The 26,914-nt window shown below is 38.3% G+C and overlaps 2 protein-coding genes across 4 annotated transcripts in view; one reads left to right on the forward strand and one right to left on the reverse strand.

Annotated features, from left to right (window-relative positions):
- Positions 1-26,914, reverse strand: part of SNX27 (sorting nexin 27) — a 67,504-nt gene that overhangs the window by 24,098 nt on the left and 16,492 nt on the right. For 2 of the 3 annotated variants that reach the window (XM_025858296.2, XM_025858297.2), the window contains exons 2-4: positions 20,218-20,449; positions 2,455-2,647; positions 614-678 (exon numbers count right to left, since the gene is read on the reverse strand). In XM_025858296.2, coding sequence (XP_025714081.1) covers positions 614-678; positions 2,455-2,647; positions 20,218-20,449 — 490 coding nt within the window. The remainder of the gene's footprint in view (positions 1-613; positions 679-2,454; positions 2,648-20,217; positions 20,450-26,914) is intronic. The other variant, XM_073888472.1, reaches the window with a different exon arrangement.
- Positions 10,121-10,683, forward strand: LOC112813257 (ubiquitin-conjugating enzyme E2 N). The gene has a single exon (XM_025858298.2). The coding sequence runs from the start codon at positions 10,200-10,202 to the stop codon at positions 10,656-10,658; it is 459 nt and encodes a 152-aa protein (XP_025714083.1). The 5' UTR covers positions 10,121-10,199; the 3' UTR covers positions 10,659-10,683.

Genomic DNA, 26,914 nt, shown 5'->3' on the forward strand with positions numbered 1-26,914 from the left:
TTTGCTAGGAGGGTAGATCTTAAGTGTTCTCACCACACACACACACACACACACACACACACACACACACACACATAAAGGAAAGAAAGAAAGAAGAAAGAAAACGGTAACTATGAGGTAATGGATATGTTCGCTAGCTTGACTGTGGTGATATTTCACAATGTATACATATATCAAAACATAAAGTAGTACACTTCAAATACAGATGATTCTTATTTGTCAATTCTACCTCAATAAGACTGAAAAAAAAAAAAGACTTAGCTCTTACCTACAGGTAGTTCACAGTCTAGTGAACTAAAAATATAAAGTGATAATTTGATTATATGTATAAAAAAATTAGAGAATGAGAGAGCAACAAGGTGATGATCGGGTGGTCCTGACTGCAAAAGTTCTTGGTGGAATGAAAAACCAATGACGTGAGTATCAGGGAAAGCGTCAAAGAGAAGATGAACCTAGTACTAGGTCTTGAAAGATAAGCAGGGTACAGAAGAAACAGAGGTTGAAAAAATAGTCATTTGGGGAATTTATGGCAATTTAATCTATAATCAATATCTTTATTTTCCCCCACAAGGAGCCAAGGGGTAAACAGTCACTGAAGGGAGTATTCACCTACCTCATCTGATTCTGATAGGAATTCCTGCATGATGTCACTCTCACCAATGACTCGTATTGAGCATACTGTAGAAAACAAAAATAGAATCTGGCATGAGGCCCTAAAATCAAGACTTTAAAGTCAAGAACATATCAAAGTTTAAGTGTAAATCATCAGTAGCAGGCAATGCAGAGGTGGGATGCCATTCCTGACATATGACATGTTAAGGCACAATAAACATTCATATAAATATGAACTAGAGGGGCGCCTGGGTGGCTCAGTTGTTAAGCATCTGCCAGGGTCCTGGGATCGAGCCCCGCGTCAGGCTCCTTGTTCCGCAGTAAGCCTGCTTCTCCCTCTCCCACTCCCCCTGCTTGTGTTCCCTCTCTTGCTGTATCTCTCTCTGTGTCAAATAAATAAATAAATCTTAAAAAAAAAATGAACAAGAACAGAGGAATAATAGGATGCTCAAAGATGTAGCCTGCTAAAAATATTAAACATAGCCAAAGGAAGTCACCCAAAAAAAGAGAAAGTTCAGTAAATTTAACTTTGCAATCTCATGTGAACTTCTAAGAACAAGTCAGAAAACCCAGCAAGGATAAAGTCAATTAGGAATAAAGCAAATACAAAACTGAAATACAAAAGGAAAAATGTCTACTTGGCTTAGGAACCAGGCCAGTCAGAGAAGCATAAGTAGTTAAAACCATTTTGGAAAAAATGGGTAGGTAATTAAGTAGTAAGCTCAGCACATCTTCTCACCTCCCTAACTTTAGCTTCAAAACAACCAAAAAAAAAAGGAAAAGAAAAAAAGGAAGGAAGGAAGGAAAGCAGGTAAGAAGCTAATTGTCTAAATATAACAAAGTTAATTTCCTGACACTCTCATGAGGATGTTAAGTTATACTGACAATTTTACTTCATTTTATTAAAAAAAATTTATACCCTTTTTCATTTCCCAAGGGCTGTGTTTAGAGGCCATTCCATGTTAGGAAAAAAAGCTAAAAACAGATGAGGAAATCTCACTAACTTCTACAGGGGAAATAGTTTTTTCTTCAGGGATAAGGCTCTCTACTACAGTTCAAAAAAAATTCAACTAGGTCAATTAGTTCTTATACAAGGACACAAGGACACAGAATTAATAAATATCACATAAGACCATTATTCTATTAAATTAGTATTTTAAAAAAGGCCTGTTGCACAGCTGGCAAATTATATAACTCCATAATGTAAAATGAAGCAAGATCTCTTCTCTGAGCCACAAAATGAACTATCTTATTCCAGAGATCTGGGTCATTTTTTCTTGCCTTTCCAGATAAGCAAAAGTTTTAGCATCCACATCCCACTTCTGATATACTATCTGGAAGTCCTGAGATAACAAGTAGATTTCAATACTTCAACCTATAACCTGCTTAGATCAAAAGGACCTAGAATACCTACAACTTGGCACCTGTAAGAGGAAAAAGGAGTTTTCAAGTAGGATATGCCAGTGAACTGAGAATCATTTTAATAAAAATGTTTTAAGTACTGCCCACTTAGTTCCTAAGTCAACTCAGCATGTTGATGAGTCTGTTTGTGTTTGCTGGCAAATAATATAACCCTACAAATAAAGGTCCCTAATGCACCAAAAACTAATTACGTATTTTTCTATTGTTGTTAAGTGCTCAGCAAGTCAATGAAATAGACAAATAATCCTTGAACTGGACATTTCAGCCTCGGCTTCAAAGCTCAGATCATTCAACACCAATGGTCAGAGAAATATGATTTACTTTCACTAGTTTCAGGAAACTTAGCTATGGAGTTTAAGAGTTGCAACACATATCTAGACTCCATGTCTACGTAAGATAGAGTTTAATAGGCCAGCTTACCTTTTTCTAGATATTCTTCCAACCCCCGACGTCGGGCATCTAATTGCTGTTCTGATAAAGAGAATGGCCACTTCCCAGGAAGTCGGGGAAATGTAAAGTTGGCAAACTCTCTCTTCAGGTTCTGGTGTAGGATGGCAAACTCCCGGTACCGCTTAGAACACAGCTGCCTCCCTGCCATATAAACATTGTAGACCTGGTGAGGGGAAAGAACAAAAAAAAAAAAAAAAAAAAAAAAAGCCTACTTACTACAAATTAAATCACAGAATCATCTAAAGTCAAGCTCAGACAGATGCTGTGAGGTATATTCTGCTATGTACTTAACAGAGAATGTGTTCACAGTCACTGTAAAATAAGGCTTACTTTTAATAAACACACCAGAAATGATACGTACAACAGAGTGCTACTCAAGTGGCCCCATGATCTTATTTTTGCTATTAAAATTACCTCCAACACATTGTTTTAAATATCTTCAAAGGCAATTATCAGCTTTTAAGAGTGGATTTTATTTTCAGAAAGTTAAGTCATTCAAAACCAATGTGGTAAATCTAGTGAATGAACAAGCAAGAAAATTTGGAGATGTATAAAGTGAGGGTTGACTAGAAAGCAATGTGACTGATATTTGCATGTGGCCCAAACTTCAAAGGAAGTTTTAAAATTGATGTAATAGCATTTTGTTAGCAAAATGTTTTTGTTGCAAAAACTCCTCTCCTGAAGTCAGATATCTTTAGTTTTGTTCTTCCTTCCATCATTAAAACAGGGTTAACAAAAAGTTGAAGAATAAATGTATCCTAAGGACCACTTTGTAATTACAGAGAGTTAATAATCCTCATAAAGAAATGGTTAGAGATTTTTGTCTATCAATCACAGATACATGCCAAGCTTCTAGAACAGGGTGTGGAACATAGCAGGCACTCAGTAAATATTTGATGAAGAAATAAATGAATACATGTGAAATTCCTGAATATGTACCCTCATAAAGGAAAGTAATAGAACATGCAATCCAAAAACATCTAATAATCCAAGTTACTTTGTATTCTCAGAACATAACAAATGAGGCAGAGATGGAAAAACTGGCCCCAAATCACATTTACTGGTTTTGCAAAAATCATTCCAAATTTTAAATGTGTACAACACAGATCATATACTCATGGAATCAAGAGTTAATCACTGAGAATGTAAAAGCCAAAGCCTTTCCTTCAAAGCTCAAGAAGTATCTATCCCATGCTTCTGTGATTTAGGAAGTATGAATTAAATACAAAAATAATTTATTCATTCAAGACTCCTCTCCCATAACTCTCCGCCTATGATTCCTCCCCCAATTAAAAGCAAGGCCTCTAATCACTATGAAACAGTCTCCAAGGATGTGTATGATCCTGATCAATGAGCTTTCTTCCTGTGATTATCACTCAAAGTTGTAATGAATCACATATATTATCAAGTATTCCCATCACTGCCTCTTAAAGTACAAATGCCTAAAACAGAGAACAACATTCCCCTTAGACAAGACCACAGTTCTCTTGAGGGCAGGCAGTCTTAAGAAAGTCTTATTCACTCAATCTGGTCTTGTATACTTCCTTTTCAAACTAAACTATCCAAACTTCTCAATAACATCACCATTCCTTTGCTTAAAAAAAAGCAAGTCCATAACACTATGGGTGATATATGTCAGCCTGAGTTCCTCATACTAGGAAGGAAGGGAGGGAGGTAAAACTAGTTAGTGACACTGCTGGTTCAAATATATTCCCCAATATCTTTTTCCAAGGAAGAGTAGAGTAGGTCTGTGGTAATGCACTTGAAGACTATGACTGCATTTCTTCACTTGAGTAATCTCAAGTCCAGTAAAACATTTCCTAAGGTAAAAAGAATGCTACAGCCTGAGAGGCCTTTGTGATAATTTCAACAAGAAAACTGAAAAGTTGATTCAACTTTCAGTTTCTTTATAAAGTGAGAAGAGTAACATCAAAGCCTCTCATCTAACTCCTCACCACTCCCAATTTAAATGTGGCATCAAGGCAACAGAAATATAAATAATCCAGATGCCTGACAGTTCTGTAATACTTTAATGCAAGTAGGAATGGCTTCCCCAAGAGCCAAACCATTTTTAAATGAACTGTGCTTAGCAAATGAGAAACATACAAAAAGATCACCAACAGATTGTTTTATTCTTCAATGGTCCTTAAAATTAACCAGTATCTATTAGTATTCATATTTCCCTGGTTTGGACACACTCATTTGCCTAAAAAAAAGACTGATTCACTTAGTGCATGCTGAGGTCTTCTGCCTAAAACTCAAGAATGTCGATGGTCCATGAGAAATTCCCATAGTCTCAGGATGCCTGGGTGGCTCAGTTGGTTAAGCGTCTGCCTTCAGCTCAGGTCATGATCCCAGGGTCCTGGGATGGAGTCCCGCATCGGGCTCCTTGCTCAGCAGGGAGCCTGCTTCTCCCTCTGCCTGCCACTTACCCTACTTGTGCGCTCTCTCTCTAATAAATAAATAAATTTTAAAAATCTTAAAAAAAAAAAAAAAGAAATGCCCATAGTCTCATTACAAATGAGAATGTCTATCAAAAAATATATTCTCTGGTCTTAAAGAGGAACATAATCAATAGGAACTAAAGATATACGCAGGCGGGCAGTGCTTCTGCGTTCTACCTTAATTTAAACCCTAAGACTGGCTGGCTCATAAATGGAATTAGATGAAGTTAGTCTAGCTTGCAATAGTACAGTGAATTTAACGATCACTGGTCACTTTCTTCTCCAACTGACCATATCCTACAAGACTTCAAGTTGGAATGTTCAGACTGCAAAGCCAGTTGTCTGAGATAACAAGTTCTTTCTTTTTCTCCTTCTTCTTTCCTTTCTTTTCCTTCCTTCCTTCCTTCCATTTCATACTAGCTTATTTAGGGGTTCCATTTTCACTCCTCAATAGATTTTATGTATTTCTCATATGCTTCTTCACTCATTAATTCATCCAATTCTGAAGGATTACTGAGTATTATCTTGATCAGCCAACCATCTTCATAAAAGGATTTGTACACAAGTCCTGGATTTTCTGCAAGAGTTTCATTAATTTCAGTTACTTCTCCTAATAGAGAACAGAGTTCACTAGCAGCTTCCACACTTTCCAAAGCACCAAACTCATCTTGTTTGTTCAATTTTGTCCCACCTTCAGGCACACTACATTAAACAACATCTCCCAAAGCTTCCTGTGCAAAACTGCTGAATCCCAGTGTTCCAATACCATTTTCTGTTGTTACCCATTCAAGAGCAGAGCCCATGCAGAGTCAGACGGCACGTGCCCTCAGGCCCCAGGGCTGGAGCAGGCATGGCGCAGTGGATTTAGAGGCGGCATGTGGCTCTGCACCGCTCCTAGCACCATTGAGGGTAACAAGTTTCAGTCCTCTTGAGTTCCTCTTTGCTTAGTAAGAACCCAGTAAGAAAAAAACACGGGTGAGGAAAGTGTAAAACTTATCCGTCAGTGATCTACTTTTGTTTCTCTGGATTCTGCAGCTCAAAGTTTCAAAATTCAGCTTCAAAATAATTTCTAATATGTAAATGCTGAAAATCCATGCTGTGCCATTTCTCTCTCTAGCCTCATGACTTAATCCTATGTAATGAATGCCAGAAGATGGTAACTGATAAATTCTTTTCTTTCTCTTTTTCTTTTATAGGCTCCATGCCCAATGTGGGGCTTGAACTCACAACCCTGAGATTAAGTCTCATGCTCTACTAACTGAGCCAGCCAGGCATCCTGTAACAGATAAAAATCTTACAATGAGCACAGCCTACTGCAGGGAAAGCAATTCTATTAACACCCGGGCTCTGTATTCGGTAGCAAAACTGAAATCCCAGATATCAGAGATCTCCATTTTGTTGGTTCCTTAGATCCCCACTTAGAGATTTCTTAAGGCTTTGAAATGGTAACATCTCATCCTATGTAGCATCTGAATATTAAAAAGTTCTCATTTTCTCAAATCTCTAGTAAGTAACAGGAATTGTGCTACTGAACACACAGAAGAGAATCTCCTTATATAATGCAAAAGTGATAAACAGAATGATGACATTTTGGCAAAATCACCCAAGTTCAGCTTCCAAAAGTCAAATAGATGCTGTCCTGGTTTCTGCTATTGACTGGATGAATCTTCAACGTACATTATGACAAACAAATTGTTTCCAACACCACCCTCCTATGTAATCTTATTTTTAGCTGAAAATCCATCTTAAAAAAAACTACATTATTTGCCATTCACAAGCTGCTTACAAAGTAAAAGGAGATACAGCACTCTTAGTTGATTTCTGGGTAAAATGCATGAGATCCTTACTCAGGGATTTTTCCCAAATGCTGAAGTTTTTAGGCTCCTTCCTGGAAATGAAAAAGCATAAAGGCCACAATATGCTCTTAAATAACTTAGGTTTCTTGTGTGTGCACGCATGCATGCATATGTGTATTTTCCCTAAGATGGATCATAAATGGTCTCTGTTACTTTTCTTTCTTTATCTGGGCCTCAGGTGTCCAGAACTGGATTAATCATAATCCTTGGTTCACAACACACTATCATTATGGCAAGCTCTTTGTTTGGATTTTTGATTAGTTATATTATATTATATATATATAATATTTAATTAGTTATTTTTAACCTTGTAAAAAGTAAACTATAAACTAAGACCCTGACAATAATTTCTAACCATCGTCTCTGCCACCTTCATCCCTTCTCCCTGCTCCTCTGACCCCCAAAATTAACATATTCAATCATGTGCATCATTCCCTTGCTTTTCTTTTTATAGTATTTTCCTGTATTTATAAGTAATCCTTAAATTTTTCTTTATTTTAATTTTTAAAGGGTATTTTAGTTTTAATGGAATATTACAAAAAGAAAGAAAGTTTGCCATTTGCAAAGATGTGGATAGAACTAGAGGGTATTATGCTAAGTGAAATAAGTCAGAGAAAGACAAATACCATATGAATTCACTCATATGCAGAATTTAAGAAACAAAACAGATGAACATAGGGGAAAGGATAAGATGAAAATTGAGAGGGAGGCAAACTGTAAGACTCTGAGCTCTAGGAAACAAACTGATGGTTGCTGGATGGGAGGTGGGTAGGTGGATGGTGGTAAATGGGTCATGGGCATTAAGGATGTAAAGAGCACTGGGTGTTATATGCAACTGATGAATCATTAAATTCTACCTCTGAAACTAATAAGAAAAAGGGGGGGAGGTATTTTAGTTTTATAAAAAGGTTATCATTCAGAGTGAGACCTTTCATGCCTTATTTTTTCCCTTAGTCTCATCCACGATGTTATATATCTTTGTGGTTTATTCTGTCGTATATAACAATTTGTTTTGCTTTTTAATTATCTGTTATCCCGTTGATGGGCACCTGGGGTTATTACTGGGTTTTTGCTATCATGAACAAATACTGCCATGAAATTGTATACATGCCCCCATTATACATATATAAGAGATTCTCTTGGGTACACTAAGAGTAGAACTGCAAGGTTATTAGGTATGTGAATAATCAACCTAACGAGATAATGCCAAATGGTAAGCTAAAGTGGTTACATCAATTTATACTCCTTTCAGTAAAACATAAAAAGATCCTCTTACTTCTTGCCAATGGGGAATGGATGTGAAAAGATTTTTCACTGTGGTCGTAATTTACATTTCTCTAATGTTTCATCTAATGATGTTGATCATCTCTTCACATATTTATTGGCCAGTGAGTGTTCTCTTCTGTAAAATACACATTCATATATTTTGTCCAGTGTTATACTGAGTTTTTGTGCTTTTCTCATTTATTTGTAGAGTTCATAAGTTCTTGACATAATCTTTTTCATGTGTGTATACTGTATCTTCTCCTATGTGTCATTTGTCTTCTCACTTTATTATGTAACTTGATTTTTAAAAATCTCAGTTTTATGGAGTCCAATTTATCAATATTTTTATAACCAATGCTTTCTGTGTTAAACTCTTTAAACCCAGAATCAAAAACCTATTCACCCATACTTTCCACTAAGAGCTTTTAATTTTTTTATTTTGTCATTTAAGTCCTTAATCCACTCGGAATCAAATTTTCTAAATAGTATGAAGCAGGGTTCCACTGGTATTCCTTTTAAAATCAAGAATATTGAAAATCAAGTTTTAATTGAATGGCCTATAAATAAAAATATTCTGTTTTTATAGGATAATCTGAGAACTTCTGAATGGTCTGGAATTAACCTCCCACAGTAAACACCTAGACAACTGGGCAAAACATAGGAAACGACTATTTTTGGACACTTGTTCAACAGGCAACTAAGAACTGTGATCCCTAAGAAAAGGGAAACAAACAAGATGAGCCCTACCATAACCTAGGTTTTCTATCTAGAGGTAACGCTTGAACTGCAGGTCAGACAAGGGCATCCAAACAGTATAGCAATTTCACTGAGCTGTGGAGACAGAGACTAGAGTTCAGGGAGGCCAAAGCACCTAGAATTTGTAGGACAGAGTACACAAGAGGGGGGAGCTAAAGAGAGACAGAGCTCTAGAAATCTGCATAGGATCCCCTTGAATTCTGGCTGAATAGCAATTTGAGGAAATAACTATTACCAGGGTATGCAGCCACTCTGGAAAACAGTATGGAGGTTCCTCAAAAAGTTAAAAATAGAGCTACCCTATGACCCAGCAACTGCACTACTGGGTATTTACCCCAAAGATAGAAATGTAGTGATCTGAAGGGGCACATGCACCCCAATGTTTACAGCAGCAATGTCCACAATAGCCAAACTGTGGAAAGAGTTTAGATGTCCATCAACAGATGAATGGATAAAGAAGATGTGATATATATATACAATGGAATATTATGCAGTCATCAAAAAATTAAATCTTGCCATTTGCAACGATGTGGATGGAACTAGAGGATATTATGCTAAGCGAAATAAGTCAATCAGAGAAAGACAATTATCATATGATCTCACTGATATGTGGAATTTGAGAAACAAGACAGAGGATCATAGGAGAAGGGAGGGAAAAATGAAAAGACAAAACCAGAGAGGGAGACAAACCATAAGAGACTCTTAATCTCAGGACACAAACTGAGGGTTGCTGGAGTGGAGGTGGGTGGGACGGATGGGGTGGCTGGGTGATGGACATTGGGGAGGGTATGTGCTATGTGCTATGGTGAGCGCTGTGAATTACATAAGACTGATGAATCACAGACCTGTACCCCTGAAACAAATAATACATTATATGTTAATTAAAATAAAATAAAATTTAATTTAATTCGATTTAAAAAAAAGAACTATTACCAGGGTGAGCTGTAAAAATAACAATTTTACTGGAGTTCAAAGAGCATCTGGAATCATCTGACTTCCCTCCAGCCAGAATAGAGAGACCTCTCTTGAATCTCCATGGCATTCTAAAGAACTCAAAAGGGCCATGCTTTTGGAGTAGAGCTAAATTAGCTCTAGAGTAAAAGCTACTCTATGCTCCCTAAAAGAGCTTAAAAACAAACCTGAAAAAGGATCAAAGTAATCTATAAGTAACTTAACTGCATGCCAGCCAAAAAAAAAGAAAGAAAGAAAGAAAAAAAACCCATCATTCTTTAAAGGAATATAACAAAATCTAATGCACACTAACATTAAATAAACAGGGTGCAATACCCCATCAAAAAATACTAGACAGGAAGTGGAGCCCTGGACTTCCACTCGTGCGTGAGGCGAGCGGAGCCAGAGTCGAGACCAGAGGCCGAACTCGGGATCTGACAAGATGGCCGGGCTGCCCCGCAGGATTATCAAGGAAACCCAGCGTTTGCTGGCAGAACCAGTTCCTGGCATTAAAGCAGAACCAGATGAGAGCAACGCCCGTTATTTTCATGTGGTCATTGCTGGCCCCCAGGATTCCCCCTTTGAGGGAGGGACTTTTAAGCTTGAACTATTCCTACCAGAAGAATACCCGATGGCAGCCCCTAAAGTACGTTTCATGACCAAAATTTATCATCCTAATGTAGACAAGTTGGGAAGAATATGTTTAGATATTTTGAAAGATAAGTGGTCCCCAGCACTACAGATCCGCACAGTTCTGCTATCGATCCAGGCTTTGTTAAGTGCTCCCAATCCAGATGATCCATTAGCAAATGATGTAGCGGAGCAGTGGAAGACCAACGAAGCCCAAGCCATAGAAACAGCTAGAGCATGGACTAGGCTATATGCCATGAATAATATTTAAAATCGATCTGATCATCAAGTTCTCCTGTTCTGCCAAGACTTCTTCCTTTTTTGTTTGCATTTAATGGACACAGTCTTAGAAACATTACAGAATAAAAGCCCAGACATCTTCAGTCCTTTGGTGATTAAATGCACATTAGCAAACCTATGTCTTGTCCTGATTCACTGTTGTAAAGCATGAGCAGAGGCTAGAAGTACCATCCGGATTGTTGTGAAACGTTTAAAAGCAGTGGCCCTTCTCTGCTTTTATTCATTTCCCATCATGGTTTGAGTATAAAGCACTGTGAATGAAGGTAGTTGTCAGGGTTAGCTGCAGGGGTGTGGGTGTTTTTCTTTATTACTTTTTTTGAGGGGGAGAGGTAGTTTTATTTTAATTTTTTGGGCTCCTTTCCCCCCTTTTATGGTGATCTAATTGCATTGGTTAAAAGCAGCTAACCAGTTCTTTAGAATATGCTCTCTAGCCAAGTCTAACTTTATTTAGATGCTGTAGATGGACAAGCTTGATTGTTTGAACCAAAATGGGAACATTAAACAAACATCACAGCCCTCACTAATACCATTGTGACTTGCTGTCAAGTGTAGAATCCTTCCTTCAAGAAAAAGCTTGTGACCATTTTGTATGGCTTGTCTGGAAACTTCTGTAAATCTTATGTTTTAGTAAAATATTTTTTGTTATTCTAAAAAAAAAAAAAATACTAGACATATGAAGAAGCAAGAAAATTTGACCCATAACCAGGAGAAAACTCAGTCAGTAGAAACAGACTCAGAAACAAAAGTAGTAGCAAACAAATACATTAAGCAGCTATCCTTGGCTGCTTCTGTTTAGGATTTAGGAAGCTGTAAGAACAGTAATCCCACTCTAGATATAAGAGATTACCCATGCCCTTGCAAGTCTTCCCCATGGGCCTCTTGTGCTCACAAGAAAGACTAGGGACAGAGCGGGACACTAGAAATGGGCTACTGTGGCAGCCTAGGCATGAGAGAAGTGCTTGGCAATTGTTGGGGGACAGACACAATGCCCCACCTACCGCCCCTAGACTCTTCTCTTCTATTAAGCAAAAGGCTTAAGCCCTTGGGGGTATGGGCAGCAAATCATCTCAGAGGGCACTGGCAAAGATCCACTGCTTCTGGGGGAAAACAAAGCAAAAACCCTCTACTCCTTATTCCTGGTGAGAGGCAGGAAACCATCCTAAGCCCAAGCTCCTATACTGATACTAGGCAGAGGTCTGCTACAGCTAAGGGAGGGACAAGAAACTCTTCCAAGACTAACCACAGATACAAAGCAGAGTTTAGCTGTGATAAGGAAGGGCCGAAAAACTGAAAAAGTCTCACTCCCAAGACATAGGCACAGGGTCTGTGTACACCCTGTCTAAGATGGAAGCTGGACCAGATAACAGAGAACCCCCACTACAAATCTAGCCTAAATAAAAAGCAAGAGTAGTCCACCACTGGGGGATAGGCAAAGGTGGAGAGAACTTGTGTGGTACAGGCAACGCAGGGGCGGCTAAACGTTGAGAGAGAGGGGAGAGCAGAACACAGAAAAACAGCCTCTGACCCCAGCCCCCACTCTAAGCACAAAGCAGCCTACTATCAGAGGGATTTGAAGCCTATGGAACAATAAAGATACCAAAAGCCAAAACAACACCCAAATTGAGCCTGATTGACTCAATCCCCTGAAGAGGAAGACATTTGCATATTTTCAGGTTCAAATACTATTTACTTCAGTCTCTACTTTTCTACACATGCTTGGCACTCAATCATGTATTACAGGACAAAAAAGTAAGACAAAGAAAAACCACTCATGTCAAGAGATAAGGCAATCTCAGAGATAGCTAAATGTCAAAACTATCAGACAGGGACCTTAAATAACTATGATTCATACATTAAAAGATCTACTGGAAAAGGTAGAGAACATGTGTAAATAGATGGAGAATTTCAGGGGAAATGATAGAAATAAAAAACATGATATCAGAGATGAAGAATTTCTCTGACAAGCTCAACAGTAGGCTGGACACAGCTGAGGAAATAATCAGTGAACTTGAAAACAGGGTAACAAAAATAATCTAAAGCAAAAAAGAAAGAGGGAAAAAAAACAGAATAGAGCATCCAAAAGCTGTAGGACAATATCAAACAGCCTAACATACATGTAATTGGAATCTCAGAAGGACAAGAGAAAAAGAACATAGCTGAAGAAATATGTGATAACACACTGGCTGAGAATTTTTAAAAAATAATAAGATACCAAACCACAGATCTATAAAATTTAGAAAACCCCAAGCAGGATAAATACCAAGAAAGACCTAGCTTTGAAGTTTAAAAACTTTGAAGGTAACTATAAGGGGTTAAAACATTACATAGAGAGGAACAAAAACTAAAATAAGCAGGCCTCTCACTTCTCATCAGACACTATGCCGGCCAGTAGACTGCAGTCACATTTTTAAAGTACTGAAAGAAAAAAAACCATCAACTCAGAATCTTATACCAGGTAAAAATATCTTTCAAACATAAGGGTGAAATAAACACTTTTTCAGACCAACAAAAGCTAAGAGAATTCATTGCCAGCAGATCTGCACTATAAGAACATTAATGGAAGTTCTTCAGGTAGAAGGAACACTTATATATTTATAACACATATAGAAGTAAAATGTATGACAGCAACAGCACAAAGGATGAGGGAAGGAAATAATATATACTGCTGTACAAGTCTTTTATTATATGACAAGTAATATTGTATTATTTAAAGGTAATACTTACACAGATGTATACTATAAACCTGGAACAACCACTAGGAAAATAAAACAAGGCGCGCCTGGGTGGCTCAGTCAGTTGAGCGGCTGCCTTCGGCTCAGGTCATGATCCCAGGGTCCTGGGATCGAGTCCCGCATTAGGCTCCCTGCTCAGCAGGGAGCCTGCTTCTCCCTCTGCCTGCCTCTCTGCCTACTAGTGCTTCTATCTCTCTGTCAAATAAATAAATAAATAATCTTACAAAAAAAAAGAAAGAAAAGAAAACAACAAATCGTATCTAATAATACAATAGTGGAGATAAAATAGGATCATTAAAAAAATACCCCAGGGGCTCCTGGGTGGCTGAGTCAGTTGAGCGTCTGACTCTTGATTTTGGCTCAGATCCTCATCTCAGGGTCGTGAAATTGAGCCCCGCATCAGGCTCTGCGATGCTTGGGATTCTCTCTTCCTCTGCCCCTCCCCACTCATGCTCTCTCTCTCAAAGAAAAAGAAAAAGAAAAATTCCGTTGGGGTGACCGGCTGGCTCAGTTGGTAGAGCATGTGACCTTGATCTCAGGGTTGTAGATTCAAGCCCCACGGTGAGATTACTTAAAAAATAAAATAAAACCTGGGGCGCCTGGGTGGCTCAGTCAGTTGAGCGTCTGCCTTTGGCTCAGGTCATGATCCCAGGGTCCTGGGACCGAGTCCTGCATCGTGCTCCCTGCTTAGCAGGGAGTCTGCTTCTCCTTCTGCCTGCCGCTCCCCCTGCTTGTGTGCTCGCTGCCTCTCTCTCTGACAAATAAATAAACAAAATCTTTAAAAAAAATAAATAAAATCTAAAGAAATACTCCATTAATCAAAAAGAAGTCAGGAAAGGAGGAAAAAGGAATAAAGACAGATGAGATATAGTTAACAGAATAATATGGTAGATATAAAACTAACTATATCAGTAATTAAATGAAATGTAAGTAGACTACACACTCCAAATAAAAGACTGAAGTTGCCAAATTGGATAAAAAAGCAAGACACAAGTATATGCTGTTTATAAGACACTCACCTTAAGTACAGTTATATAGATAAAAGTAAAGAGATGGAAAAGATATTCAATGAAAACAATAAAAGAAAGGTGAGGGATGCCTAAGTGGCTCAGTCAGTTAAGCGTTGGACTCTTAATTTCGGCTAAGGTCACGATCTTGGGGTCCTGGGATCAAGCCCTGTGTTGGGCTCCAGGCTCAGTTGGGAGTCTGCTGTGGCGGGGGGGGGGGGGGGGGGGGGGGGGGGGGGGGGGGGGCGGATTCTTCCTCTCTGCCCATACCCGCCACCCCAATTGCACTATTTCTCTCTCAGATGAATAATAAATCTTTTTTTTAAAAAAGGTGAAGTGGCTATTAGTGGCTATAAGATAGTATCAGAGAAAGACTTCAGAACAAAGAGTATTACAGAAGATAAAGAGATATTTCATAACATTAAAGGGGCCAATTCATCAAGAAGGCAACAGCTTCATTATACATTAAAAAAAAATTTGATAGAACTGAAGATTCCCCCACAGACCAACCTTCCAGTGATAACAACTACAAACTCTAGACAAAATGCAAAAACCAATTACCTGAGGATTCTGAATACTACACTTAAATGCAGGCAGATTGCAGAGGGGAGTCAAAACATGGAGCACCCCACAGGGTTGGAGGAGTTCCTGCTTTTAGGGGGCTCTGCCCTGATAGTGGGCATCAGTCACAAAGTAGCCTGACTTTGGTAACTAAAATTCCAATAGAAACATTCTGCTGTCTGGAGGAAAGAGAAAAGATTCTAGGCAACCATGGCTGCCACCAGATGAGTGGAGAATTCCAGAAAAGAGAAACAGAGAAAAAGATGCCTTAATTCTGTGAATGAACAACACATACTTCTCACACTGATCCTTCCCTGGATGATATACATGCAGAACAGACTCAAACGAGCAGAGAAAAGTCTAAAAGAATTGAACTGACACTTGAGTACTGCCCACAGGTGGCAGCCAGGTAAAACAAAACATCAACATTCCTCAGGGGAATATCACAGAACTCTGGGCCTACACAATGCAACACTCACAATATCCAAGATACAATCCAAAATGACTCACTGTACAAAAAACCAGGAGGCTATTCCCTTTTCCCTTTTCAAGGGAAAAGGCACTAAATAGAGGACAACCTCAAAATAACATATTGAAATGTTCAGACATAACCAATGGAACAGAATACAGAAATAGAACCACATATATATGTTCAGTGGATTTTTAACAATAAAGCCAAGGTATTTCAATGGGGAAAGATATTCTTTTTCAACACAGGTTGCTGAAACAGCTGGATATCTATATGGAAAAAAAAAATCTTGACCCTTACATCATACAGTATTGATACAAAAATCAACTCTGAATGGATCCCAGACCTAAACATAAGAGTGAAAATTATGACGCGGCCACTTTTTGGAGAACAGTTTGGCATTTCCTCAAAAGGTTAAAACATAAGAGTTACCATATGACCCAGTAATTCCACTTTTATGTAATATCTAAGAGAAATGAAAACATATGTCCACATAAAAAATTGTACACACATACTCAAAACAGCATTATTCATAACAGCCAAAAAGTAGAAATAACCCAAATGTCCATCAACTGAAGAAGAGATAAATTAAATGTGGCGTATCCAGACAATGGAATGTTACTTGGCTGATACATGCTACAACATGGATAAACCCTAGAACACATATGATTTCATTTATACGGAATGTCCAGAATAGGCAGATCTGTAGAGACAGAAAGATTTGTAGGGAGCAGATGGGAGGTTTGGAGGATGGTGGCTAAAAGGTATAGCCTTTCCGAGGTGATGAAAATGTTCTAAAACTGACTGTGGTAATGGCTGCACTACTCTGTGAACAAACTAAGAACCACAGAATTATATACACTTAAGATGTACAATTGCTGGTATGTGAATCACATTTCAATAAAGTTATTATAAAAAGAGTTAAAACTATAAAACTTTTGGGGCACCTAGGTGGCTCAGTCATTAAGCATCTGCCTTCAGCTCGGGTCATGATCCCAGGGTCCTGGGACTGAGCCCCACATCAGGCTCCCCGCTCCATGGGAAGCCTGCTTCTCCCTCTCCCACTCCCCCTGCTTGTGTTCCCTCTCTCGCTGTGTCTCTGTCAAATAAACAAATAAAATCTTAAAAAAAAAAAAACTATAAAACTTTTACAAGAAAACAAAAGATTTGTGTCCTTGGGTTAGGCAGATGTCTTAGAATATAAATTATCCATAAATGAACAAAACAGACAAACTGGACTTCATCAAAATTTAAGACTTCTGTTCTTTGAAAGACATTGTTAAAAATAAAATAAAAAGGATGTTCTTCAACAGATGAATGGATAAAGAAGATGTAGTTCATTTGTACAATGGAATATTACTCAGCCATCAGAAAGGACGAATACCCACCATTTGCATCGACATGGATGGCACTGGAGGGGATTATGCTAAGTGAAATAAGTCAAGCAGAGAAAGTCAGTTATCATGTGGTTTCACTCATATGTGGAACATAAGGAATAGCGCGAGGTCCACAGGGGAAGGGAGGGAAAACTGAAGGGGGGGAAGTCAGAGAGGGAGACAAACCATGAGAGACTCTGGACTCTGGGAACCAAAATGAGGGTTACAGAAGGGAGGGTAGGGGGGGATGGGGTGACCGGGTGATGAGTATTAAGGAGGGCACATGTGGTGATGAGCACTGGGTGTTATACATAACTAATGAATCGCTGAACACTATCATCAAAAACTAATGATGTACTACATGCTGGCTAATTGAACATAATAAAAAAATAAATAAATAATTTTTTAAAAAGGCAAGCCACAGCCTGGGAAAAATACTTTACAAAACACCTCTCTGATAAAGGACTCCAAATACATAAAGAACTCTTAACAACAAAATAAGAAGATAAAGAATTTAAGTTTTAAAATGGGAGGGGTGCCTAGGTGGCTCAGGTCATGATCCCAGGGTCCTGGGATAGAGCCCTGTGATCATCTGCATGCTCAGCAAGGAGTCTGCTTCTCCTTCTTCCTCTGCCCCTGCCCCCAATCGTTCTTTCATGCTCTCTCTTTATCAAAAAAATAAAATCTTTTATAAAAAAAAAGTTGAACTCTTCACCAATGAAAATATAAGAATGGCCACTAAATACATGAAAATAAACTCTGGAGTGCCTGGGTGGTTCAGTGGTTTAAGCGTCTGCCTTCAGCTCAGGTCATGATCCCGGGTCCTGGAATCAAACCCCACATTGGGCTCCCTTCTCAGCAGGGGAGTCTGCTTCTCCCTCTCCCTCCCCTCGCTCGTGCTCTCTCTCTTGCTCCTCTCTCTCAAATAAATAAATAAAATCTTAAAAAAAAAAAAGGTTAGGGGCGCCTGGGTGGCCCAGTCAGTTAAGCATCTGACTTCGGCTCAGGTCGTGATCCTGGGGTCCTGCGCTTGAGCCCTGCATGGGGCTCCCTGCTCGGCGGGGAGTCTGCTTGTTCTTCTCCCTGTCCCTCTCTCTCTGCCCCTCCCCCACCACTTGTGCTCACTCTTTCTCAGATAAATAAAACCTTAAAAAAAAAAAAAGGTTAAACTTTCATTTACTATATGACCTTGCAATTCCACTTCCAGCTACTCAAGAGAAATGAAAACATACATCTACATAAAGCCCCACACATTAATGTTATTTCATGGTTTAGTCATAACAGCCCCAAACTGGAAACAACCCAAACATGCATCAACAAGCCACTGGATAAACAAATTGCGGTAAATTTATCCAATTAAAAATTAAATGCAATTGAAAGGAACAAATTACTGATATATGCAACAAGTATCAATCTTAAAAAGACTATACTAAATGAACATAGCCAGGGATGCCTGGGTGGCTCAGTTGGTTAAGCATCTGCCTTCAGCTCAGGTCATGATCCCAGGGTCCTGGGATCAAGTCCCACATCGCTTCTCCCTCTGCCTGCCTCTGTCTCTCTCTCTCTGATAAATAAAATCATAAATAAATAAATAAATGAAATAAATGAAAAAAGCCAGACACCAAAAACTATTATATGATTCTGTTGATCTGACATTCTAGAAAAGGCAAAATATACTAACAGGAAGCTGATCAGTGGTCGACAGCGGTGGTATTATGAGGAGAGGACTGACTGCAAAGGGTCATGAGGGAATTTTCTGGGGTGGTGAAAATGTTCTGTATCTTGATTGGATGATGGTGATTATAAAACTATGTACATTTATCCAAACTCATGAAACTGGACATTTGACGTGGGTGAATGTTAATGTAGGTAAATTATGCTCAATAATGTTGATTTTCTTAGAAGGGATAATTAGTAGTTTCATTCCTTTTCTAAAGTCTACAGAGGCTCCCAAGGTCTCAGGTAATTCCCAAAAGGTCTCAACATTCAATCTGCTCTACTTTTAGGAGCTGACCCTGATTTCTACTTTTTACGTGCCTTGTGATTCAAAGTATAGCACCTCTGAAACACAAAACTCTAAACTTTGTGTATATGGCTTTGAGAATCCATAGACCAAGCTACATAAACTGTGCTATGTGCTATCATCACCAGCTAAATTAAAGATGCAGTCAAACATTATTTGATCCTTCTGAACTTTTCTGGCTTCTCTGCTTGCTTTTCTCATCTCTCCACTAAAAAGAATTTACCATAAATGTCCTATGGCTCATTCCTATACAGGAACAAATCCCAGTTTCAGAGATTGCAACCTTGAAACACCTGTAGTTCACCTTGAAACACATGTAGTCTGTTTGCCAAAATCTAACAGAACTCACTGCACTTTCTACAAAGAATAATGAATTTCTTTTTATATCAACACTCCCCAAATAATCAAAGGTAAATAAAGCATACCTCCATCAAGAGAAAAAGTAAGTAGATTGGGCCACCAGCAGCTATTAGGTTTTGAGGAACAAGCAAAGGTACTCAAAAAAGGGGCTGGCACATATTACCCAGAACTCAGGGTGGGCTTTCCTGCACATCTACAAAGCAACAGGTTGGAAATGTATAGAATAGTTACTGTAGTCAGAGTATAATTAGGACCTTGCAGAAAACCCAAGTTAATCATTCTCACAGATATCTCCAAAGAAAACGAAAAAGAACAAGATGTGGAGAGAAGTGTAGGGCACCTGTAGGTTCTGATGTGGACAAAACCTGTATTACCCAAATGTTTAGGAAGACACCACCTTTTGAAATTAATCTTTCTCTATAGCTCTACGGAGTCAGTAGTAAGTGAGAGACTGCTATTAGCAAAGAGATACGGCAACCAATAAAAGAACAAACAAATAAACAAAACCAACTTACACATGTTTACAACAGACCAGAATGCAAACTTAAAACTGTCTGGAAAGAGGGCGCCTGGGTGGCTCAGTCGGTTGAGCGACTGCCTTCGGCTCAGGTCATGATCCTGGAGTCCCGGGATCGAGTCCCGCATCGGGCTCCCTGCTCAGCGGGGAGTCTGCTTCTCCCTCTGACCCTCTCCCCTCTCGTGCTCTCTATCTCTATCTCATTCTCTCTCCCAAATAAATAAATAAAAAAAAATCTAAAAAAAAAAAAAACTGTCTGGAAAGAAAATGGAATTATACTTAAGCAGAAATCCTCTTCATTCCTGTACTTCACCCCCTGCAAAAAATCATGGTCACTGTCTTTTATTTATGTGTGAACCCATCTTCCTGGTAGACAAACTGATCTGGGTTGCAGTGATTACTTCTAGTGCTCTTATATCATGTATGACGAGACTGGGGGGAAATAAAAGCTAAATGTTTTGAGGATTGAGTTGGCTGACACTCACCACAAACTTCTCACCATTCTGCTCCACATGTTTGTATGTGGGGACCGATATGGGCACTGCTTGCTTTTCTGTGTAATCATAAAATGATTGTCCCAACGAGTCGTCACTGGGATCTAGGTTATCTGCCTCATGTGGAGGTACAGATAACACTGTCAAGATCAATTCCTTCTCGCCTGCTCGGATCAGGTCCACCACCTGCTTGTGTGTCGCCCCCTCAACATTCACGCCGTTCCTAAGGGGAAAAAGGGAAAAAGAAATCCCATAAACCAGAAGGGTCCAAACACCTTATTTCTCCACCCTCCTGCCCCCACTCCAGTGTTACGCAGTATGAACCATAAAATCAAGATTAATTTGGTTCCAGAAAAGCTGTTTATATTTTTATAGATCATAACGTGTAAAAGTGTTTGTGAACTTATGGCAGGGACAAAAAATGGAAACAGGTGAGAGGACCTGCCCTTCCTCTACGCTAGAATCCCACATATAGCTTCAGGAAAGCACATGGTGAAGCTGCAGAGGAAACAAAGCTTTCAAAGCTAATTTCCTCATCCTAACCAAGGATGTATACAATACAATCAAAGTGCCTTTTAATAATGCTGCCATTTGAACTCTACTTAGTTCTTTGTAAACCTCCTAAAATTTGTTAGAAGAAATTTTTTACAAAATGCATTCCTTTAATTTGTAAAGATTCAAAAGTATGACTTAAGATAATTTTTATATTTATATCTGATTTCACCCCGTATCTCCAAATCAGTCAATTTAATTTTCCTTTATCCCAAGTTTCATCACCTTGGGAGTTAAGTGGTATATATCCTCATACAAATAATTTCCTTTATCACTTGGTTTTTAAAAAGGCAATTCTGAAACTTTATTATCTGAACCAACGTCCCTTGTCCTCCCAATTACATTAATCTCTCTTAGCATTCTACCTACTCTTCTTTCTGCTCTGTGCTACCTCACTTAAAGCCCTGTGTCATCAGTTCAAACTAGAAAAACCTACATCTAAAGTTATATAGTAAGTTAACCTACCCATTCTCCTCCCTGTTACAATGGATAAAAAGGCTGCAACTAGGAAAAGTACAAGGTTTGGAAAAACAATAATTTTGTCAAGGAAGATGCTGAGTCTCACAAAACTCACTCAGCAAACTGAACTACCTTCCTACAATGCTGACCCTGCCTGCTGTCTCAGCAAAAACCACTAGGTAGCTAGCTGACCTGGAGGTTCCCTCCATAGCTATCCCCCAAGAGTTAGGAAACATACACCTGAGAGCCTTTAGTCAATGTGATAAAAGCTTATCTACTACCCTTTAGAGTTAAGCTCTTTTTCAGTTCCAAACCATTAGGATTTTTCCTTCCTGAAAATGATGCTAAGCTTAGTAACAAGCCTTCCACAAACTTTTCAGACACTGGAACTGTCTCTGTCAAACTCTGGTATCTGAAACATCCATTTATATAAACAGAACAGGCAGGAGATCACCCTGCTAAGCCTCCTTCCTTTTGGGTTTAACAATCTAATCAGTAAATTCAGCACTCTAGACATTTTACAATCTAAAGTCTAACTTATACACACACAAAAAATCAGTAATTTTACAATTGGCTAGCTATAGAAAAAAATAAAAGCACCCCTTCCACTGATAGAAATTTGGGCTTTTAAAATTTGGATCAGGTCAAACTAGTAATCAGAAAAAAATAATAAACTCTGATCACAGAGCCAGACACTAAAACAGAAAGAAAAATGGGCTTTGAAGCTATGGATTCAAATCTTGGCCCTGCCTTTAGTACAGGCACTGGTCTTAACTAAGTCATTTAACCTTTCTTAGCATTATTTTCTGCATGTGTAAAATGGGGATAATAATAAACCCCTAAAAGGATTGTTGTGAGGATTAATGTAATGAAACATGTAACTCGCTGGGAAAAATACCTGGACACTTGCATTACAAGGTATAATAAGTATTGTGTAGCTGTTGAAGAAATGTTAATTGAAGAAGAAATGGAAACCTCAAGTTGGGGACTGTCAAAGGATTTCATCTAAATCTTTAGCCTTATTAGTAGTTCTGAGAAAATGTTTTGCTGGTAAAAGAAATATAATTGAAAAAGCAAAAATTAAAAATCAACATGGAGAACTTCATCTACCCCTAGGAATCTTAACTTACTCATGAATGCCCTTAAAAAAAAATTTTTTTTTAACAAAATAGGGAAAACTCACTTTAGAGACTGAACATCTTGGATATTAAAACAAGATTTTTATGTTAGTATCATCAATTTTATGAAACGCACATTTATGAAAAAAAGTTTAACAACTATGCTCAAATCTTATTTTTCAGCTCCCCAATTTTTTCCCCTTTAAAGGATCTTTAATTTCGGGTATTCCGTCAATAGGCTGAGGGCTGGTAAGCACCTATAGCATTTGTTTGTATGTATTTGTGCATATACGTATTTTTCACCCTGAGTATGGGGTCCACGGCTTCCACTGGCTTCAAAAGTTCTTAACCTCTGGTTAAGAACTACTGTTTTCAACGCACACTTCCTCCACCCATTCAGTTTTCAAGTTAGAATACACCGTTCCTGGGTCACTCAAAAAACAAGCCCCGAAAGTCATCAGAGAAACCTAAGTGGGGCTTACTCCAATAGCCAGGGAACAAGGGAGCTTGCTCAGTTTCACTTCTTTATGAGAAAGACCAAGCTTCAAATTGGCTATCACCCCAAAAACCTCTTTAAAAAAAATAAATAGGGGCACCTGCGTGGCTCAGCCGTTAAGCGTCTGCCTTCGGCTCAGGTCACGATCCCAGGGTCCTGGGATCGAGCCCCACATCGAGCCCCACATCGGGCTCCCTGCTCGGCAGGAGGCCTGCTTCTCCCTCTCCCGCTCCCCCAGCTTGTGTTCCCTCTCTCGCTCTCTGTCAAATAAATAAATAAAATCTTTATTAAAAAAATGAATAAAGACAGGAACGAACTACCAGTGTCACATTTTAAACATACTTGCTAATGTTTATTTGGTTCAACTATAAAAGGAATGCTATACATTCCACAATTTAATACAAGGCTGGAAATTCCTTCATTCTTCAGAGAATGAAATGAGGTCAGTAAAAACCCCAGGACGTTTAATTTCAAAAAGGGCCCTCCCTCCTCAAGAATTAAGAGGCCTTCACAATCATAAAAATGTTTATATGATATCTTCTTTTCCACAAGAAGCCACTCTACCAAGCTCAAATTAAGTGTGGCCCAATTTGGATAATTCTAAAGACATAAATGAATACTATAAATTCTTCAATAAAGGAAACTTCCAGCAGTAGACTTCTGGTTCAAAGCATGGGTTTTAGAGTCAGACAGACTTGGGTTTGAGTACCACTTGTGCCATTTAACAGATGAGACATTGATAAATTATTCAATCTCACTAAACCTCAGTTTCCTAATCCATAAAATGGTGCTAATAATACCTATAGCTAACAGAATGAGAACTAAAATGAGATAAAGCTCTATAACATGGTAACCACTCAGTAAATGATAGCTATTCGTGTGATAGTATTTGTATCAGCTGGGCAAGCAGGTCAGTAGCATGTTGGCCTCCTGATGACACAAATCCTCTCTATCACCAATCTCCCTTGTCTTTCTTCTGTCTTTGTAATATAATCTAGCTGGAATTCATTTGAAAAAAAAAATGACTGAGCTCTCAACCTACCCCGACCCACCAAAAAAAGGGAATCCCCTTCATAAGACCACTGCATCAGAGAACCACCTAGTCCTACACCACACAAAAGTAACTACTGCCCAATGGGTCCTACTCATCTATGTTCTTCCACAAAGAAAGGGAATGACTTAAACACACTATCAAAACATTTTCAGCAGATATGTGATTAAACAAATAGAGCAAAATGTTAATTATAAAATCTAGGCAGTAGGTATGCAGGTATTCACTGGGCATTTCCTTCAACTTTTCTGTATGTTTGAAATTTTTCATAATAAAATGTAAGGAAAAAAAAGGCTAGTAAAAAAAACCAACAATCCACAAGTAAGACCAAAATTTTGTTTCTTTAGGTAACTACATGATACCTAAAACTTACTTTGTGTTTTCAGCATTATAAAAATATACCTAATAATTTTAATGAAATTCTCATTTTTTACATAAAAACAAAATCTGGCCCAATCAGAGGCCTTTAGCTAGCTAACAGCAGTGGCTTTAGACAAGACTTTTGTTCAACTAAAGTTAGCCAGCTGGGGAAATGGTAAAGCTAATATAAACACTCTGAAAAGCAGGGGGGGAAAAAGCTCTAAATTGTCAGGATCTGTATACTGTGAAGGAAGCTGTATATACTGCAACTAAATATGGATGGAAATATGACAGAGCCAATCACTAAATGTACCAGAGCAAGGAGCCATTCTGTGTGGTAAGCAGAATACCATCTTGACCCCCTGTGACATTCAAGAAAGCAATTAAAGGGCAATTAGTCCCTCAGAGGCAGCCTGTAAAAAAACAGACAATAAATTCCTATAACTGCAAGCAATATGATATAAATTTCAATTATGTCAATTAAAACAAAGTGGCTACATGTCCACAAGAATGGTTAAAATAAAAAAGAGAACAAAACCAAGTTTTGCCAAAGATGTAGAAGAACTGGAATTCTCATACATTGCTGATGGGAGCATAAAGCAAGAACAATCTGGCAATTTCTTATTAAATTAAACACATATTTACCTAATAATGCCATTCCTAAGTATTTATCCAAGAGAAATGAAAACATACCCACACAAACAATTGCTGTTGAATGTTCACTGAAGCTTTATTCATAATAGTCCAAAGCTAAAAACAGCCCAGTATCTATCAAAAGGTGAACAGATTAAAAAAAAAAATTGTGGCATATTCATACAAGGGACTATTACTCAGCAGTAAAAAGGACCAAAGTACCGATATCAACAACAACATGGATGAATCTCAAAACCACAATGAGCAAAAGAAGTGAGACAGAAAAGGGTCTGATTGATTTGATTCCATCTATTTGAAGTACCAGAGTAGGTAAAACTATTCTACAGTGGTAAAAATCAGATCAGTGGCTGTCTGGGGTGGGCAGGGGTAAATACTGAATGCAAAGGAACACAAAAGAAGCTTTCAGAAATGTTCAGAAGTGTTCTATATCTTGATTGGGGTAGGTGGTTAAATGGGTCTAAATGGGTCTAAACCTCTGTCAAAACTCAAACTTTGCACTTAAGCTGTGTGCATCAGACCATATGTAAATTAAACCTCAATAAAGTTGACTGGCTCAGTAGGTGGGGCATGTGACTCTTGATCTCAGGGTTGTGAGTTCAAGCCCCACGTTGGATAGAGATACTTTAAAATCTTTAAAAAAAAAAAACTTTAAGCATGCGATTCTTGATCTAAAGATCATGAGTTCAAGCCCCACACTGGGTGTAGAGATTACTTAAAAATTAAATCTTAAAAAAATAAAAAATATTATACAATATCCTCATTTATAAGTGTGAAATAGTAGTCCATCATCAGAGTGAAACATAATCCCTATTCTACTTTTAGATTACTCTGAATAAAGACATCCAAGTACATCAAGCAAATGGACCATATAATTCTTTTTCCAGTTTTTTATTTTTAGGATTTTATTTATTTGAGAGAGAGCACAAGCGAGCATGGGATGGAGCACAGTGGGAGGGAGAGGAAGAGGGAGAGAGAATTTCTAGCAGACTCTGCACTGAACACAAGCCCGATGAAGAGCTCAATTTCATGACCCTGAGATCACAACCTGAGCCAAAACCAAGAGTCAGATGCTTAACTGACTGAGCTACCCAGGCACCCCTGGACCAATTATTCTTTAAAAATATCTATAAGGCTATATGCAACATAACATGGAGAAGTCCTTATATTATGTTAAATGCAAAATACTGTCTATTGTGATGAGCACATAAAATATTTTCACCCAAGAAAAGGCACGATGTGTAAAATATGAAAATAGTTGAGTTAGGGTGACTAGAACTATGAGCAGTTTTTAAAAATTTTACATACCTGTTATTTCTTCAATTACACAAAGCTTTTTAAACAACCTCCCTACTTTCTCCACAATAGATCTTCTTAGAAATTGGGTGAAGACTCACAAGTTGGAGAAAAACAGACCCCTGACACATCAGAAGAGAGACCCTTCCTTTGACTTTTCACCGGTTCGTTGCCCAGTTAGTGGGTACACAGCAATACTAGACACTAGACTATAAAAACAAATACCTACTCTATTGAAATTTGAAGATCTGTCCTTGCTAATTTTGCAATTAAGGCATCTGATCGGCTCCCTTTCATCTAACTCCACCTCCTTGCCATCTTACTTTAGGCAAACAATCAAGTCAGGGAATATTTTTATTGACTAACTGTCTTAGCAATCAGGCTGTACTTTGCCCTTAAACTCTTGAGATAAGAGATTCAAACATGTGTAAGCCAAATATAGCCAAAAGTGAAGCTTGGAGCTTGGATGCATCTACACCAAATTACTACTCTGGACCACTAAATAAATAAATTTTTTGGATTTTGTTTCAAAAATAATAACATTTTGTTTCAGAAATAACATTTTGCATCTTACATTTTAAACACCTAATTCATTGATAGGAAAAGAGAAGTATAACTAAAGAATGTGAATGGCCATAGATTTCTAAAATGTTTGAGCTTCTTCCAATAAATAGCAAATCTTGTCAACAATTTAAAAAGTGCAAA

Source organism: Callorhinus ursinus, unplaced genomic scaffold, assembly GCF_003265705.2.
Source record: "Callorhinus ursinus isolate GAN/ISIS: 27379988/994484 unplaced genomic scaffold, GSC_fseal_2.0 scaffold90, whole genome shotgun sequence".
In the NCBI taxonomy this organism is placed as follows: Eukaryota; Metazoa; Chordata; class Mammalia; order Carnivora; family Otariidae; genus Callorhinus; species Callorhinus ursinus.